An 18,303-nucleotide genomic window follows, 5' to 3' on the forward strand; every position below is an offset into this window, starting at 1 on the left:
CGGGACCTGTGCACAGCCGTCCCCTCTCCCTCTGCTCCTTCCCGCCCGCCTCGGCCAGCACCCCCCTCCCCACCCGCTCTCACTCTCTCCACTGCGGCCGCAGCCTTGCCGGTCTCCCCGCTCTACTCCCGCCTGCTCCACACCGCTGAAGACGCAAATCGTTCTTTGCCGTGGCCTTATTTACCCGTGCCGGTGGCTTTCCAGCACACCCAGAACCAGATCCGAGCTCCGCGCCACAGCCGCAGGCTCAGTGTGACCCTCGCCCCACGTGTCTTATCCTCACGGGCTCACGCCACGCGGTCACACGGGTCTTCGGGTGCTATTCCCCACCTCAGGGCCTTTGCACATGCTCCCTCCGACTAGAATGCTGTTCCCGCACTCTTCCCAGGACCGAGGTCTTCTTACTGATTAGGCTTTAACTCCTGTCCTCTCAGAGGTGTGGTCAACGGCCACCATGCCGGCCCAGAAAGCCCCCACCCTCCTCTGCCCTCGTTTTTCCTCCACAACAGCTGATCCAGTTGGTAATTGTTTTATCTATTTGTCCCCTGATTGCCTTCCCCCCATTCCCTCTCTGAAACATAAGCTTCCTGTGGTCGGGCTCCACGTCTGTGCGTGTCACCATCACGTCCACCACGGAGCTGGAGCTTCCTCCTGGGTGGGTGGCTCTTGATAAAGTCTGAATGGACCGCGACCCGTGGCAAGTGACTTTCGTTCCGGGAACACGTGAGAGGAGAGGCTGACGCGTGTTGCCCGAGTCGTCCTCATGAGGCGTGTTCGCCGAATCCGTGGAGATCGTTCTACACCTCGCGCTGGGTCTGCTTCCCTTTTCCGGGTCTGTGGCCACAGAGCCTCCCTGCCGGGTTAGTGACAGAGCCCTTGTCGCACACGATCTAAGGTAATCGTCAGCCCACGGGGTCTGTAGGCAGCCCCACTTTTCAGGGCGGACGCCAGGACTCAGAGAGCTTCGGCCGCCGGCCCCAAGTCACACAGCACAGCGCTAACCGGGGGGTGAGGCCGCCGTTGCCAGCCCGTCCTGCCTGTCGCCACACCACACCCAGGCCTCTCCGTCCGACAGCAGGCTGACATGACCCCGCGGATGCTGCCGGAAGCCAGTGGTTTGGGGGCGGAAACAGGAGGAACGTAACACCCGACCCCGCGCGGCACCTGCTTACGGACCCCTCGCCCCGGGAACGACCAGCTCACCCTGCGGGCAGGAGGCGAAGCCCGAACCACGCCTGAGGGCCGACGGCCCTGCGGTCACCGCTCGGCAGGCCACAGCCGGGCGGCCACGGGGACGTCCTGGAGCGCTGGCCTCGGCCCCTCGAATGTGTTCTTTGGGCTCCGGCCACCGGCGGCCGGGCTGGGGGACAGATGTTGATCAAAGGAAGCGGCTGGTTTTTCCAGAAGCGCAGAGGGGGCTGTGTCGGCCCACGGTCCGCCCTGGAACTCTGGATTTAAACCGAAGTGTGTGAGCGGCCCGGACGTGAGACCTCAGGGGGCCGCCAGGTTCCTGAGCGGTTTGGGTTTGGGAAGGCGCCCGACGCAGGGGCCCCCAACTGCATCTGCCCTTGGCTCTGCTCTCGGACCCCCGCCGGGTTACAGGTCCCCCAGAGGTCAGGCGGAAGTGTGGGACCCCGAGAGACCCGGGGCCGGGACCCCGGCCCCCTCTGCTGTCTGCTTGCCCGCCGTGCACGGTGGAGCACCGAGTGCGGGGTGGCGGGGCTGTGGCCGGCCTGCGTGGTCCGTGCGAGCCTGGCAGCCGGACTCAGCGTGCACGTCGATGCTGTACATCTGGGAGCCCAGCCCTGTCTCCGTCCAGGAACCCTCCGTGGACCCCACGGCATCCTGGCGACCCTGTGCCTCCTGAGCCTACGGTTCTGAGACGGGACTCGGCCTGCTGGGCCTGGTTACCGCCGCTGACGTACCTGTCCTGGGACAGGGGCTCTGCCTCGGCCCCGGAGGTTCGTGAAGACACAGCGGGCGGTGGGGGCCGGGGGATCCGGGACCCCCTCCTGCCTCCGTGCTTCTCTGTCAGGCCGTGGCGGGATGTTTAACTCCTCTGGGGCTCACTTTCCAGATCCACGCGGTGCTGTCGTGAGGGCCACGCGAGGTGGCTGGTGTCACAGGCCGAGCCAGGAACTTGGCCCCGGGGAGGGCGGGGGCTGCGGGCGCCCTCCCTCCGCTGCTTCTCCGGCTTTGCACCCGGGCGGTGCCTTGGCCGGTGTTTGTTCCGTGGAGCTAAAACCTCTCCCCCCATCTCGGGCATTCGGTTAGGAGACGCACAGCAGCTGCTTCAGGGAGCCACGACTTGGGGCTCAACACGTGGGAGGTGGCTGTCCTCTTCCCTGTGTTTTGTGCAGATTCAGAGAGTCTCCCACGGGACCCCCTCAGCGTGCCGGCCCCCGGGGCACGTGGCCTTGACCTGTGGTCCTGTGGGGAAAGAGCCAGCTTCCTGCTGGGACCTGCTGACGGGCAGTGACCCCTGAGGGTCGGGGTCTTGCCTGACCCTGCGTCTGCCTCCTCGAGCTTGGTGCCAGGAAGGGTCACCGCCCCCCTGGACATTGGTCTGGTTTCTGGATCACTCAGGGTTTCCCACCAGGGTGTCCAGCCCTCTCAGGTTTCATTCGTCTGGGTTCCCCAGGGGTGGTCACTCAGGCGCATCAGCCCAGGGCGTGGGGCCAACAGACCCATCAAGGAAGTTCAGGTGATGTGCCTGTTCTGTGCGAGGGCGGGGCCGGGGGGGCGGGACTCAGGTCACCAAGAGGTCCCTGTCCCCAGGCTGTGCACAGACATCCAACCAGGAACAAAGTACAAGTGGGGGCAGGTAAGGAAGAGGGGCCGGGCCCTCCGCGACCCTGGGACCAGGTCCCCGTTCTCATCTCTGATCACACTCTGGTCTCGTGGTCAAGCCAGCCCGTCTTCCCCGGGTCCAGAGCCTTCTCTGTCCCGACCAGCCCCAGGATCTGGGGACACAGGCCTGCGGAGAGGCATGCCGTCCGCCTGGCTTTGTTCCTGGGCTTTCTCCTGTTTATGCCGTAGCCGCGGGATCTGGTCACGAGGGCTGTGTGAGCACACTCACAGCCCTGTGTCTCTGCTTGTGCACACACTGTGCGTGTACACGGAGCACAGGAGCGGGCACTCGTGGTTTGGCAGTAAGACCTTGCTTCCCGGCCGAGCTTTTCCCCCAGAGTCGTCTGATCTCCGGCAGCTTACTTAACCTGTCCGAGACTCGGTATTAAAGCCCTACCCAGAGTGAGACCCACCTTACCAGCCTCCTGTGAGGACGTGCGTTTGGAGGTAGTTTGGAAGCCGTACCGCAGCGTAAAAGCAGTAACAGATCCGCACGCACACAGATAGCACACATGAATTTATCATTTCGTTCCCCTTCCTCCCGGAGAGTATACGTGACCCGATTAGCAGCGTTAAACGGAGCTTAAGGATTTTTGTAATGCGAGGTGGGAAGCAATAAATCCACTGCTATGATGTAACTCTACACCTGAGTGAGATCATTTCTTGGGGCGGGGGGGGCGGGGACGGGGTACTAGTTGCAAACCCAGAGTACCCTAGCAGCCCCGGCGAAAAGGGAAACACTTGGCTTATAGAGTTTTGTGGCCCGATTTGGAAGAGCTGAAAAGTCCTGGTAGAAAACAGGTGTTTCAGAGAACGTGACAGAGGACAGTGCCTGCTTCAGGGGGACAGGCCCCCTCGGCCCAGCCTTGCTCTCTGGCCGTCCCCTCGGGCTGTCTTTGCCGCGGCGCCCCGTTCTGAGCCCTGCCTCCCCCTGACTTCCTTCCTCCTCCGAATGTTTCCTCAGGTGGTCAAACTGAAGGGCCAGGTGCTGTCGGTCATGTACCGGCTCCGCACCAAGAACCGGGAGTGGCTGTTGATCCGCACCAGCAGCTTCACGTTCCAGAACCCCTACTCCGACGAGATAGAGTACGTCATCTGCACCAACACCAACGTCAAGTACGTGCTCGCCACGCCCCAGCCCTGCTGGGTCCGGGTGCCCTCCCCGAGTCGAGGGCTGGTGACCTTGCCCCGGGCCCTTTCCCCCCATAGGCTCCCCGCCCCTGCAGCTGGCGGTCGGTCCCTGTGGGCCCCTCACTGCGTCCTCTGCCACCGCCACGCTTCCGTCCCCCTTCTCTCCCCAGGCCTCCCTGGTTCCCTGCCTGGTGCGCCGGCCGCCTGTGCCCGGTTTCCGGGCCCTTCTGAAGCTGGGCAGGGGAGCGAGGCTAAGGCCCTGGCAGCTCCAGGGCCCCGGGGCAGGGGGCTGGGGGTGGCGCTGCAGGGACACACAGTTTCCCTGGACATGTCCCTCCTGCTCAAGGCTCCGCAGTCCCCGGACCACCCCCGGCTTCACCCTGTACCCCACGTGCCTTGGCATGCACACCTGGGCCCCGGTCTGGACACCCGGCTTCTTGTACCTCGAGTTGGGTGTCACGTTACTTCACAGCCCTCGCTTTCCCGTCTGTGCAATGGGGCGATAAGGCCTCTCCTCTGGGTTGCTGCGGGGAGTGAGTGGGGCCGGGCTCCCCGCCAGGACCAGGTCATGCCTCCTCCCTGTTATTCTCGAGGAAACGCAAGGTCAAAGAAGCAGTGTGAACAAAGGCCAGGGCGGTCCCAGCGTCTGCGGGCACTACGGCAGGGGCGCGGGGTGAGCTGGCAGGGGGGGAGCAGTCCCTGAGTGCCCGCGCTGGCCAGTGGCACCCCTGTCCCGTTTTCCCTGGCTCCACACTGAGCTGGTGGGGTCTGCTCCCCCCTCCAGCTCCCGGCGGCCGTCCCGGTGATGCCGCCCCCAGGCAGTGGCCGTGGCCTCCTGGCTGGCTCGCTTGGTGCTCTGGCCCCATTGTGTCCTCTGCCCACTACCTGGATTGGGGCGTTCCCCTTGGAGCCCCCCTTGGGGCATCCTTCTGGGGAAGCCCCACCCTGTGCCTGTGCCTCAGCTTCAGCCCTGCTCCTCACCCACAAGGCACGGAGCCGGCCGGGCCGGGCCACCCGCTCGAGGTCCCTCCCGGCGGCTGACCTGGGTTTCCGCGTGGCCCCCACCCGGCACGTCTGTCAGGTGGCCTCGGGTCCCGCGTGCAGCCGGCGTGTGTGAAGCAGGCGGGCGGGACAGCGAGCCGGAACGGGCCCGGTCGGTGGGGTGGGGTCCGCCTCAGTTGCCGCAGACGGTGTTGGGCCATGGGATCCCCTCTGCCACCCGCCGGCTGTCCGCTCTGGGGCCCTGGCGTGAGCCGTCCTGCTGGCTCCTCCCGGCTGCTTCCTGCCTGGCGGTGAACCGAGAAGCAGGGAGGAGGAGGGACCGAGGGGCTCAGTGTCCCCTCCTCTCCTCCCACTCCTTCCCCCTCCGGGGCCCTCCCAGCGCATCCTCTGTCTCCCGTGGGCCACACTCCTTGTCCACCCCTGCCACGGGCTCTTCCTGAGACTCTCGGACGGGCACCCGCTTCCTGAACATCGAAGACCCCAGGCTTTCTGGTCTTCCAAAACTTTCTCTGCCCAGCTCTCTGTCAGGAGCCCCCCTTGGCCTTCCATCCCGTCGTAACCCCTCACAGCCTGGCATTTGCTCCCACTTCTGTCTGGCTTTCTCTGCAGCCACGGGGGGGGGGGCACTGGTGTCAGCAACTGGCTCTCAATGCTTTCTGTCCCCAGGCCGAGTGACCTCCTGCTCTCTGTCCCCGGGCCGTGTGACCTCCTGGTCTCTGTCCCCGGGCCGTGTGACCTCCTGCTCTCTGTCCCTGGGCCGTGTGGACTCCTGCCCTCTGTCCCCGGGCCGAGTGACCTCCTGCCCTCTGTCCCCGGGCCGTGTGGCCTCCTGCCATCTGTCCCCGGGCCGTGTGACCTCCTGCTCTCTGTCCCCGGGCCGTGTGACCTCCTGTTCTCTGTCCCCGGGCCATGTGACCTCCTGCTCTCTGTCCCCAGGCCGTGTGACTTCCTGCTCTCTGTCCCCGGGCCGTGTGACCTCCTGCTCTCTGTCCCCAGGCCGTGTAACCTCCTGCTCTCTGACCCCGGGCTGTGTGGCCTCCTATCTTCTGTCCCCGGGCCATGTGACCTCCTGTTCTCTGTCCCCAGGCCGTGTGACCTCCTGCTCTCTGACCCCAGGCCGTGTGACCTCCTGCTCTCTGACCCCGGGCTGTGTGGCCTCCTGTCTTCTGTCCCTGGGCCATGTGACCTACTGTTCTCTGTCCCCAGGCCATGTGACCTCCTGCCCTCTATCCCCGGGCCGTGTGGCCTCCTGCCCTCTGTCCCCAGGCCGTGTGACCTCCTGCCCTCTGTCCCCGGGTCGTGTGGCCTCCTGCCCTCTGTCCTGGGGCTGTGTGGCTTCCTGCTCTCTGACCCCGGGCTGTGTGGCCTCCTATCTTCTGTCCCTGGGCCGTGTGGCCTCCTGCCCTCTGTCCCCAGGCCGAGTGACCTCCTGCCGTCTGTCCCCAGGCCATGTGGCCTCCTGCCCTCTGTCCCCGGGCCGTGTGACCTCCTGCCCTCTGACCCCAGGCCGTGTGACCTCCTGATTGCAAACGGGAGTCGATCTGTGCTGCAGAAACAGTACGCTCCCTTATTCTCTCCCGTATCTGAGATGGTCTAGTTGCAATAGGGTAAACTTGGTCACCTTGAGGGCTTTTGACTCCCTCCCTCCCCCGCAGAGGTGTGATCTCTGGGTCTGAGTCCGGCTGCCCCGACACAACAGGACGCATGTTCCCTGTGGGGTGTGGCCCCACGTGTTGCTCTTGAAAGCCCTTTGGGGGCAGCGGGGAGGAGACCGCCGGCCGGAGTTGCTGACAGCCAAGGGGACAGAGCGGCCCTCCCTGGGCGGGGACGGCGGGAGCTGTTGGCCGTGGGCAGCAGAGGGCAGTGACGACCGCCAGCCCTCCGGCCCTCCCCGCGTTCCTGCCTCTGGCTGGACTCGCAGCAGACTCCGCGGAAAGATCCTTAACCGCCCTGTGCCCCGGGGGCAGGAGTGGGGGCGGGAGTGGGGAGAGAGAGCAAGGGGCTGACCTCGCCTCTGCAGAGCTTAGGGCCCGGGAGGGGTGAGGCTCGGTCAGCAGGCCCCGGCCTGGGGCTCGTCCTGCGTCCCGCCCTCCCGTGCACCTGCTGCAGACAGCCTGGTGGAGAAGAGGGCCCCACAGCGTCTCTCCTGGGCCTCATGTCCTCCCTCCCTGCCTCTACCCCTGTGCCCTGATGAGGCCGCCGCCCTGTCTCAGGGGACGTCCCTCCTCTTTGCCGAGCAGCTCCCCCTGCCTTCCGTCCCGCCCCGAGGAGCCCTCTCCGTAGAACACGCCCCTGCTTCTGGACGGAGGCAGCCGCGGACCCCGTGAGGGGCATTCGGAGTCCTTCCCCATGGGCATGCAGACGGCACTCCGCCCGGGGGGGGCACTGGTAGCCCCACCCGGGTCGGCCGAGCCCGTGGAGCCCCCGTGCCTCCTCACCAGATCCCGGTTGTCCCAGAGGTCCGGCGGCCCCCCTCGTGGCTGCTTGCTTGCTCTGTCCGGGTAGTGTCCCACGCGATCGACGGCATCCTGACATCCCTGGCGCAGGGAGGCCACGCAGACCTTGAGGCTCTGTGTGCGTCTGTGAAATGGGGAGACTGCAGGGGCCCGCAGGGTGCACGTGAATTGGCAGAACCGTAAGAGACGAGTAGGGCGATACGGTGTTAGGGTGTTTCTGCGGATCGTTACACTGATTCTTTTTCCATGTTTTGAAATAGCAATTGTTTAAAAACCTGATTTTAGTGCTGCTGTTGCCTGGTGTTGTGGGTGCAGGTACAGACTCCTGCGGGGAAATCCCACATTTTATGGCTCACCTTTCCCCTGGGCTCTCGCACCCAGGTCTGGAGACCAGCCGCGTGTTCTTTCTTCCCGCATCCTGTCTCTGACGTCAGCACCCTGGGCTTGCGGACTCCTCTGTCCTCCCGTGGAGAATGTCCACACCGTGACCACCCAGACCCCGTGGGGCTGGCCCCGTCATTCCCCGGATCTAGCACGGAGCCTGGTGTAGACGGTCCAGGATGCTTCCTGGAACGGGGCCGGTCTGGGCTAGCTTCTCAATAAGCTGGTCGCTGGTCCCTTCTACGTGGTCTTCCCTTGGTGGTTGGGGGGTGGGGACACACGCCCAGGCCCACGTGATGGGCACGGCTGCAGGCGAGTGGGGTTCAGACGTGCATCTCTCTGGCTGCTGAGAAGAATTCAGTTTGTCCCGTTTCTTGGGCCGCAGGATGGGAACTCAAAATGGGACTTGGAAGGAAGTAGGTCTGGGCTCTTTCGGGGACAGACTTGCTGTGATAGTTTCCCTCCGGGATGGAGCAGGCTGCCTGGAGAAGCAGCGGGTCCCCAGCAGAGAGGGCGCCTGGCGGCTCAGTCGGCTGAGCGTCGACGCTTGATTTCGGCTCGGGTCATGATCCCAGAGTCACGGGATTGAGCCCCGCATCAGGCTCTGCGCCGAGCCCAGAGCCCGCGTGGGATTCTCTCCCCTCCTCCCTCTGCCCCTCCCTTGCTCTCTCTCTCTCTCTCTCTCTCTCTAAAAAAGAGAAAAGGGGGAAACAGACCGGCAGCGACCTGTGCCGTCCCTGTCTCGGTGGGGGGCTGTGGACCACACCACCTCTGCTGACTCTGCCCCCAGGAGCGGAAGTGGTCAGTAAGCGGGGGGAGGGGGGGCTCTTGGTCAGTGTGACCCAAACAGCCTGCACGTGGACCGAGGCAACCTAGTCGCACTCCGTCTACACCGCCCGCCAGTCTGGTGGCCCAGCCTGTTTGCCGGGGACGGGCCGATGTTCGCCTCCGTGGACAGGACAGCATGAGCTCCTTGCTCTCAAGCTTCCAGCTGGGGGGCCAGTAGAGGGACTGGTGGGGGGCCGCGGGGCAAGACTTAGGTGACACCCCCCTGCTCTGGGGTGGCAACTGGGCTCTGAGGCCGGGCTCCTGGCAGGCCTCGCCCACCGGGTCCGGTCACCGGCGCCCACAGTGGCTGGCCCAGGCCTTCCTGGACCTCCCAGGTGGGTGTCCCTTACGCTGTGAAATAGCCCCTGCCCCGGGGGCACCTGGGTGGCTCAGTCGGTTGAGCGTCTGACTTCACCTCAGGTCACGATCTCACGGTTTGTGAGTTTGAGCCCCACATCAGGCTCTGGGCTGATGGCTCAGAGCCTGGAGCCTGCTTCCAATTCTGTGTCTCCCTCTCTCTCTGCCCCTCCCCCATTCATGGTCTGTCTCTTTCTGTCTCAAAAATAAATAAACGTTAAAAAAAAATTTTTTTTTTTAATTTAAAAAAAAAGAAATAGCCCCTGCCCCAAACCCTCTTTCGTCACCCGCTCCCCAGGGCATGGTCTCTCTTCTGCAGACGCCTGGCGTCTCGGGGCCTCGGCACGCTCCGCCGTGAAGGGAGTTCAGAAACCACCCACTTGGAGAGGTAGCGGCTCCCTTTGTGAGCCCAGCGTAGGTCGCGGTGAGCGCAGGGCCCCGGGGTGCGCGGATGGCACCGGCGTCCTCCGTGTGGAACTCTGCCGTGGGCATCTCCCCTGCGCCGGAACTTTCTGCGCAAGCCACCGTGCTAACTGTGTTGTTACCCGCTGCGTAGTCGAAGAATTGATCGCCCTCCATGTTCGTCCTAATTTGCACTCACTCTGTTTATTTAAGGCTGAAAGTGTTTCCCTGCTTACTGTGAACGTGCACGTGCTGTGCGTGTCACACGTACGTTTGTGCCTGAATTGTCCGTGTCCCTTAGGCTGACTCCTGGGCGTGTGGTTCGGGTCAGCAGTCTAACCACGTTCGCCTGGCGTTCTTGCCTGTGTGTGGACTGGAAAAAGACGCTCTCATCCTGCCCCATCGTTAGGCTCTGAGCTGTGGGGCTCACTGTCCCGGGAACGTAACCCGGTTTCCACCTTCTGAAACTTTGTAAAGCAGCCATTTCCTGTAAGGAGTCGTTTTCTGTCCCGAACGGGGCAGTGGGGGGGCCTGCAGAGCACAGAGTGGGGACCAGGGGCATCAGGTCAGGTCCTGGCTGCGAGGCCACCACCCGGGAAGCCTCTTTGTACTGGGCGTGACGTCAGGTAACTCTGTGAGAGTCCAGCGTGAGGGCTGGAGGTGGGGGACATGAGGTCACACTCCCCCCCACCCCATCCAGCTTACAGGTTGTCAGGCCAAGGGTTTCTTCTTTCCGTGTTGATCGGAACTTTGCCGTAACTGTTTGTTTTCACGTGGTGTCTTCTTACCCTGCGTGACATGAAATCGTTAACCAGAACGCATTTCCTAAATGTTGGCAACCTAAACTTAAAATACAGGGCTTGGAGTCTTGATTTGGGGCATTAAAAAATAATCACAAGGGGCGCCTGGGAGGGTCAGTTGGTCAAGCGTCCGACTCTTGTTGTCGGCTCAGGTCACGATCTCACAGTTTTTGGGTTCCAGCCCCGCGTCAGCCTCTGTGCTGACCCCATGGAGCCTGCGTGGGACTCTCTCCTTCTCTCCCTCTCTCTCTCTCTCTCTCTCTGCCCCTCCCCTGCTCGCGTTCTCAAAATAAACTTTAAAAAGTCGTAAACTAAAACAAGTAAAAATTGAAAACCACTTAGGGGCCCGTTGGGTGTCACCCGCCGTCCCTCTGGGTTGGGGGAAGGTTCTAGTCCGGCCCCGCGGCCACCACGTCGTGACCTCGTCATGACTCTGTTGACCTCTCGTTCCGCAGGCAGCTCCAGCAGCAGCAGGCAGAGTTGGAGGTGCACCAGAGAGATGGGCTGTCGTCATACGACCTGTCGCAGGTGAACTTCTGGAAGGTTCTTTCCCAGTTGGAGCTGTCTCGGGCCAAGGGTCGGGGGGGCTAAGTTCAACCCTTAGCTTGACGCCCTCAATCCAGCAGGTGCTGGTGCTCTGTCCTCCCACCGAGTGCAGAGATGCAGGTCCCACCCTGGGGGTGTCCTGGGACCCTCCTGCAGGGTGGGGCCATGGAGGGTAGAGGACACGTGAGGACCGGGCGGCCGAGTAGGGCCCGAGCTGCCCGTATGGGGAGTGTCTGGGGGCGATCGGGAGCTGCGGGGGCTCTACGTGAGCCCAAGGACCGGACCAGCAGACCGCGGAAGCCGACAGAGGCAGTTCTGAGCCGTGTCACCCGTCCCCTTCCCGGCCGTCTGTCCTGCCCTGCACCGGGTCCCCACTCTGTCCACGCAGCCTCCCTCCCTCCTCCCTTCCCCTCTGTCCCTCCTCTTCCTTCTGCCTTTGCTCCTGCTGCTTCCGACGGCCGTGTAGAGAAATCACAAGGTGCCTCGGGGCCGGGCCTGTCACCCACGTTAGACTTCAAGTCCATGCTTCTGGTGTTTAGGGTGGTTGATTATTGGTTATCTCTCTGTAAGGGATCCGTGCCACTCTGCGGTCCCCGGCTCACACCGCACCTCCCGGTCTCCAGACGAGCCCCCCACCTCAGTAAAACCACACAGCCTGAAGTGCCAGCGAGTTGGGGGGAGGGGACCCGACGGGGCTGCAGACACGTGCTCCGTGTCTCACACTCTGGATGTGGTTGTGTTTTCACATGCCAACAGGTTCCTGTCCCCAACCTCCCGGCCAGCGTTCACGAGGCGGGGAAGTCCGTGGAGAAGGCCGATGCCATCTTCTCCCAGGAGAGAGACCCCCGGTTTGCTGAGATGTTTGCGGGAATCAGTGCGTGTAAGTTCCCGAACAGCGCTTACGTGCCGGGGGTGTGGGGCGTGTGGCTGCCGTCGGGCCGTCAAGGGGCGGCCATCCCGAGGGAGCGGGTGTGGATGAGCGCCGAGTACAGGAGTCCAAATGGAACCCCTCGACTTCTGGCCTTGCCTCTCGTTCACCTGCCGCCTGGGGCCCTAGACCCCTCATCTGCTGAATTCGAGGGTTTGGAATAGACGTGCACACGGATGTCCACGGTTCACCCGGTGGCGGCCAGCGGGGGCCCGCCTGTGTCTGCCTCGCTCCCGGATGGAAGGGTGCCATTCTCAGCTTCCCACCCCCGCCCCCCAGGCAGATTTCCACTAAGATGAGCAGCCTGGAAACATCTCTGTCATTCCAAACTTCAGAAAAAGGATCCCATTTTCTTGTGGTCAAGGACTTCCTGAAAGATTCAGTACAGTTGGGGTCCATCGAGGGGAGAAACCAGCTGGCCCACCCAAAGGAAGCATGGGAACGCTCATCGGAAGGGACCCCACAGCGTCCTACAGGACTGAGGAGCCGGGCCCATTCGCGTAAATCCCAGTCCTCCTGACGTCGACACCTGTGGAGACCCCGCCGTCCTCCCGTTGGGCCGTGGACCAAACGTGAAGGAGCAGGGAGGTTCCCGAGCCGCCTCCCTGGAGCACCACCGATGGGTGGGGCGTGGCCTCCGGTCTCCAGCACAGAGCACGCCCGTTGGCACCACCAGGAGGCTCTCCGCTGGTGGCTCCCGCGGGCCATCCAGACACGCCGGCCGCGTCTACCCCTGTCTCTCCACGTCCGCGGACGAGAGCAGAGACGGCACGTCTTAAAGGGCCTCTCTTCCTCTCCGAGGAGCCGGAATGTTTGACCGGATCCCCACGATATCCCTAGGGAATCCGTGTGAGGTTGTGATGTTACCCAAACACGGACACCTTTCCACAAGGATGACAGCACAGGGGACGCGAACCCCCAGGAAAAAGGAAAGGGAAGGAAGGAAAGCAGGAAATGCAGTGCTTCCCCCACCAGGCTGCGCTCACAGCCGGAAGCCGCAGGACTCCTCGGACACGGGCCGTCTGCCTAGGCTTCCGAGAAGACGGCTTCCAACACCGCGCTTGTTCGCGACATGAATCGAAATGCAGAAGACCGGAACGGAAGTGACAGGTTGAAAAAGCAGGAGTGTGAAGGACGAGGCACGCCGAGAGTTGGCGCAAAGATTGTCGGAAGGTGCAAAAGACACAAAGGATAAATAAAAAGCCGAATCGAACCCGTTCAGCAAAGATGTAGGTGCATCCTGGGTTGGGGGCCCTACACAGACGTTTCGCATCGGCACGTGCTGGTTTTTTTTCTCTGACGTTTATGGAGAAACCCAGCTTCCCGTGGGTCTAAAGATAGCCACTCTTGAAAGGAGAAAAGGAGAAGCAGGAAGGAAGTCTCACAAGAAAAGACGAGGACATTTTTAGCAAATTGCAAGATACTCAGAAAAAAAGCGAACTGGTAAGGAAGCGTGAATATCACGAGCGATAAACTAAGCTGGTGTTCAGGGGCCCCTGACCAGCAACTCCTGATTGACGTGCTGCCGAAATACGCCGTAGCCCAAACGACATGACGTGAAACCCTTTAACCCGGAGGACTGGGGGTGGGGTGCCCTCGGAGGCAGCTAAGAGCCGTGGGCCAAGATGGTTATCTTCTTTTTTTTAAGTTTATTTATTTTAAGAGAGAGAGAGAGAGAGAATGGGGGCGCGGGGGCAGAGAGAGGGAGACAGAGAATCCCAAGCAGGCTCCACGCTGTCCCCGCAGAGCCCCGCGCGGGGCTCGATCTCACGAGCCGTGAGGTCATGACCTGAGCTGACACCAAGTCGGATGCCTAACCGACGGGGCCACCCAGGCGCCCCGCTGAGATGGTTAACTTCTACAGATACGATGCAGATACGAGCGGGACCCGAAGGCGAAGGTACATGTGTCATGAGCCTCGGAACACGGGAAAACCAAAATAGGTAGGAACACGAGAAAATCCTGATAGAGCCAGATTTTGCAGCGGTCAAGCAGGTCAAAGCCGTAGAGCGAAAAAGGACGCAGAAGACTGAATGATAAAACCGAACATCTTTACATACCTGTGTCCACGTATAATCTCGTACCTCACAAATGTCTTAGAGCGCTTAGGAAAAAATGCGTTTCTCATTTACCCAAACCACCCAAACCCCTAAGTGCGTAAGAAGATAACAGCTTACGTTGAGTGGATGGTCACAAGTCCCTGGGGCACCTGTCTCCTGAAACCTTTAGCCCCTCTCCGCCTGCGGACCGGTCAGAAGCACACACGTAGGAGTCCAAGCCCCTCCGTGCTGTGGGGTTTTCGCTGCAGCCAAGGAAACGGACCCAGAGGCAGTGCCTCGGTTTATCGGCCTGTCACAGAGGTAGTCGGTTTGTGGTCAAGGAAGCCCGCCCTCTCCGCCCCAAGTCCATGAGCCCGCGTGTCCATCCCTGCTCATGACCGCCCAGTGGGGGACCCCCCCCCAACTCTGTGTGTCCCCCCCCACCTCCCAGGCCACAGATGGGTACAGGCGAGGGGTCTGTCGAGGCACGAAATAATTGCCCTGTAACTAACTTTAACCTCCCTTATTCCGGTGTCTCGTGGGTGGGCCGTCAGGTGTGTGGAAATAACACGTGTGGGAGTTTCGAGACTGCAGGGAAAGGAGCCCCTCAGTCACAGGTGCAAGGCCACGCCCGTGACAAGCAGGGCAGCGCTGGGGTCCACGCTCAGGGGGTTGGGGCCACTGCCCCGCGCTTCCTCCGTGGGCTTGGGAGGAAACAGCATCCGAGGAGGAGCTTCCTTCTGTTGGTTCTTTCCATCGTCCCGACCCTCGGGAAGGGCCTGCCCTCTGGCAGCGTGTGGCCCAGCCCGGGTGTTGGGGGACGGCCCGTGCCCTCGTGTGCAGAGAAGGCGCGTGCGGCTGGACGGCCGGGATGCGTCCTGCTCGAGGACACCCGTCCTTCGCCTGCTCCCCGGCTGCCCCCCGCCTCCCATAGTCTGCAGGGCAGGGAGCCCTTGACCGTGACCTTGCCCTGCCTTTCCTAGCGGAGAAGAAGATGATGACCTCAGCCTCTGCAGCGGGAACCCAGCAGATCTACTCCCAGGGAAGCCCGTTCCCCCCCGGACACTCGGGGAAGGCCTTCAGGTACGTGCTGGGAGGGGGCCGGGGGCGGGGGATGCCCCTCACCAGGGAAGCCCTGGGTCTCAGAGCTCGGCCCCGTGCGCGGCAAATGCGGCAAACACCAGTTAGCGGCTGCTGCCCTGCGGGCCCTGGGCCGGGCCGGGGTTCTGGTGGCTCTGGTCCTGCCCCGGGAGCGCCCAACGTGTTACTATTAGATGCATTGCTATCGCCGGCTGAGGAAGGAGGGTCGGGGCCTGGGAAGAACGGCCAGAGGAGAGACGGGCTGCCCGCAGGAGGGGTGTGGGTCCTACGTGCACCCACCAAACATCCAGCTCTCGAGGAGAACGGTCCCAGGCCCAAGCCCAGTCGGGCAGAGGTCCCCATACAGCCCGGCCACCGGGTGACTTGGCCAGAGCCTAAGGGAGCGTCAGGTGCAGGCAGGGACCAGGACCGGGCAGGTGGGACTGACCACCCCGGGGGAGGGGGCCCTGCCAGGAACCTGCCCTCACGAAGGAGGCGCAGGCTCATGCTTCCCCACTGGGCCGCGGACAGACCTGGAGAAGCAGCTCAGAGCCGAGCCCAGGGTAGCAGGCTGAGATCCCGCGGTGGCCACGGCCCGCCCTTCAGCGGGGTGTTCTGGATGCAGTCTGCTCCGGGGCTCTGGGGAGCAGCTCCCCGGTCCGGACAAGAAGGTGGCCGAGCCAGCTGCTCCTGAGCCTTCGTCAGCGCCGGCCGCCCCTCCCCGTGGCACAGTGCAGGAGGCTCCAGACTCCTCTCCTGCCGCGGGGTTACGTGCCCTCCCTGCTCTCGGCACACAGGGACGGCCACAGTTCCGTGCCAGGCTCTGCACCACTCCCAGCCCGGGCAGGCAGTCAACTGAGTCCTGGCGACACTTGCCTGTCCCTCTGTACAAGGGGCGTCTGGGAGGGAGCAGAGGCCAGAGGTGAGGAGCGGCCAGGCCTAGGTAGCACATCCGGGGAAGGCCTGGCCGGCTCCTGAGCTGAGCCTGGAAGCCAAGGTCAGCTTGTCACTCGATGGGACGATGGGGCACGCAGGCCTCGGGAATGTGCCGAGCAAAGCCTGGGTGGCGGGAGAGGCTTCGAGTCTGGGGGAAACAGGAGGGGACCGCGGAGGCCTTGAATACCATGCTAGGGAGCTGGAGGGGAGAGACTTGGGGAAATGGGTCTGGGAGAAAGTCGGGGGCGTTGTGTCAGGGGAGATGGAAAGTGAGGCTGGAGATGGTTCTTAGGACAGATGGTCCAGCTTGAGATGCTGAGCTGGGCTGAGGCTGTTGTCATAGAAGCAGAAGTTGGAGGGCAGTTACAGAGGAGAGGCAGGCTGGCAGTGTGGGGAAGGAGTCAGGGGAAGGCGCCAGCCCCTGTGCAGAGCCTGGCATCGGGAGGCATTTACTCACTGCTCATCTATGGAGTGGATGGATGGGTGGATGAAGAAGGGATAGAGGGAGGGAGGGAAGGAGGGATGGAGGGATGATGGGACGATGGATGGAGGGAGGGAGAGAGGAAGGGAAAGAAGGAGGGAGGGAGGGAGGGAGGGAAAGAAGGAGGGAGGGAGGGAGGAAGGGAAAGAAGGAGGGAGAGAGGGATGATGGATGGAGGGAGGGAGAGGAAGGGAAGGAGGGAGGGAGGGAGAGATGGAGGGATGATGGATGGAGGGGGGGAGGGAAAGAGGGAGGGGTGGAGGGATGATGGATGGAGGGAGAGAGGGAGGAAGGGAAGGAGGGAGGGAGGGAAGGAGGGGTGGAGGGATGATGGATGGAGGGAGGGAGGGAGGAAGGGAGGGAAAGGGAGGGAGGGGGGAAGGAGGGATGATGGATGGAGGAAGGGAGGGAGGGAAGGAGGGAGGGAGGGAGGGTTGGATGGATGCTCATGAGGCCTTAACCCTGTGGAATGGGCTGAATTTCCTGTAAATCTAAGGGGCCCATGCTCGTTTGAGGGGGAAGAGTGTGGGACGAATGGCAGTCAGAGGTGGCCCTGAGCCCTAGCACAGTGGCCTTGCTGCACATGCCCAAGCGTGTCCTCACCCTGAGTCCTGCCGTGGTGCTCCTGGCCTTGGCCCCGGCCCGTGTGTTCCGAGACAGGGGCCCCTGGGGAGGGCCGGGCACGGGGCCGGCCCTCCTCTGCCAGCGCCCTCCCGGGGGTGGCGGGGTGGGGGAGAGGCCCCTGTAAAGAACCGTGATCAGAAAAGGCCTTCTGAGGCCGACTGGGAAAGGCGCCTTGTGTGTGAAGTGCCGAAGTGTTTTATGGGGGACGGGAACGATGTCCCCTCGTCACGGCCAGGACCGGAGGGCTCTGATGTTCTCCGGGCCTCCCTGGCTGGAGGGGAACCGGATGGCATAGGAGAAAGACTGTAACTCATGAGTGACATTGTCCCCTCGCTTCTCTACTGGTCTATAAACTGCCTTTCTTCAAAACCCACCAGATCCTTCCGTGGTTAGCCCCGTCCCCCTCCCCTGACTCCCCCCTGGGCCCCCAGCGCTCTGGCCCCAGCGGAGCCAGGAGGAAGGGCCTGAAGGGAGACAGCAGTCTCTGGCCACCCTCCGGTCTTTAATGAGCTTATTGTATAATCAGCGTGGCTGGAAAAAGCTCTGGGCAGCAGCGTCTGCCTGCAGGGGCCCTGGGGCCGTGGGGATGCGCCCCCTGTGACACACACACAGCAGGCGTGGGGGGTCGTGAGGAGTGAGGGGGGCGGCGGGGAAGTGTGCTCTGGGGGCTGGGCGAGGCCCCCCGCCCCCCCGCAAGCTTTCACTCACAGGCTCTCTCGTCTGTTCCACGGGAACCAGCCGACAGCCTGTGGCCTGTTTGCTGAATCCTCGGCCCCGTGGGCGTCCCCTAAGGGACACATTAACCAGGGCACAGAGCAGCCATCCATGCGGCCGGGCTAATTTCCGTTCTAAGGAGCTGCCCCCTCAGAATCTTCTGCGGGGAGCAAGAGACACATGGGTGGGGTCTGGGCCGTGGGGAAGAGAGAGCGGGCCCTGCTGGGGCCAGAGAGGCAGAGTGCAGCAGTGGCGGGCTGGGGGCCTTTTTGTCCCGTGACGTGCTGCCCTGGAGAGACGGACAGACGGATAGAGGCCGCACGTGGGATTGAACAGGAGGGCCCAGGGACCCGCGTCGCGGGCGAGGGGTCTCCCGGGGACAAAAGCGACTTCGTCTCTCGTAGCTCTTCCGTGGTCCACGTGCCTGGTGTGAATGACATCCAGTCCTCCTCGTCAACGGGCCAGAACATGTCCCAAATCTCCCGACAGCTGAACCAGAGTCAGGTGGCGTGGACAGGGAGCCGGCCGCCCTTTCCCGGACAGGTACGGGCCTCAGTGAGGGCGTTGCCCCGGGTGCCAGGCTGCTGGGAGCCCCCGGCCCTGGGACACGCCCAGCCCCCCAGTAGTCGCCATGAGGCAGGTGTCCACTGTGGAGTCTGCCGAGCCCAGCGCCCCGAGAGCCCCTCTCACTGCGGGACTGGGGGCAGGTTCAAGCAGACCCGCCCCAGAGACGCGGGGCCCAAGTCCT

The 18,303-nt window shown here is 63.0% G+C and overlaps 1 protein-coding gene across 10 annotated transcripts in view; it reads left to right on the forward strand.

Annotated features, from left to right (window-relative positions):
• ARNT2 (aryl hydrocarbon receptor nuclear translocator 2) overlaps positions 1-18,303 on the forward strand; it is a 148,915-nt gene that overhangs the window by 118,661 nt on the left and 11,951 nt on the right. For all 10 annotated transcript variants that reach the window (XM_053223451.1, XM_053223450.1, XM_053223449.1 and 7 more), the window contains exons 12-16: positions 3,815-3,966; positions 10,663-10,735; positions 11,510-11,633; positions 14,704-14,803; positions 17,960-18,098. In XM_053223451.1, coding sequence (XP_053079426.1) covers positions 3,815-3,966; positions 10,663-10,735; positions 11,510-11,633; positions 14,704-14,803; positions 17,960-18,098 — 588 coding nt within the window. The remainder of the gene's footprint in view (positions 1-3,814; positions 3,967-10,662; positions 10,736-11,509; positions 11,634-14,703; positions 14,804-17,959; positions 18,099-18,303) is intronic.

The sequence above is a fragment of the Acinonyx jubatus genome, chromosome B3, assembly GCF_027475565.1.
Source record: "Acinonyx jubatus isolate Ajub_Pintada_27869175 chromosome B3, VMU_Ajub_asm_v1.0, whole genome shotgun sequence".
NCBI classification, from domain to species: domain Eukaryota; kingdom Metazoa; phylum Chordata; class Mammalia; order Carnivora; family Felidae; genus Acinonyx; species Acinonyx jubatus.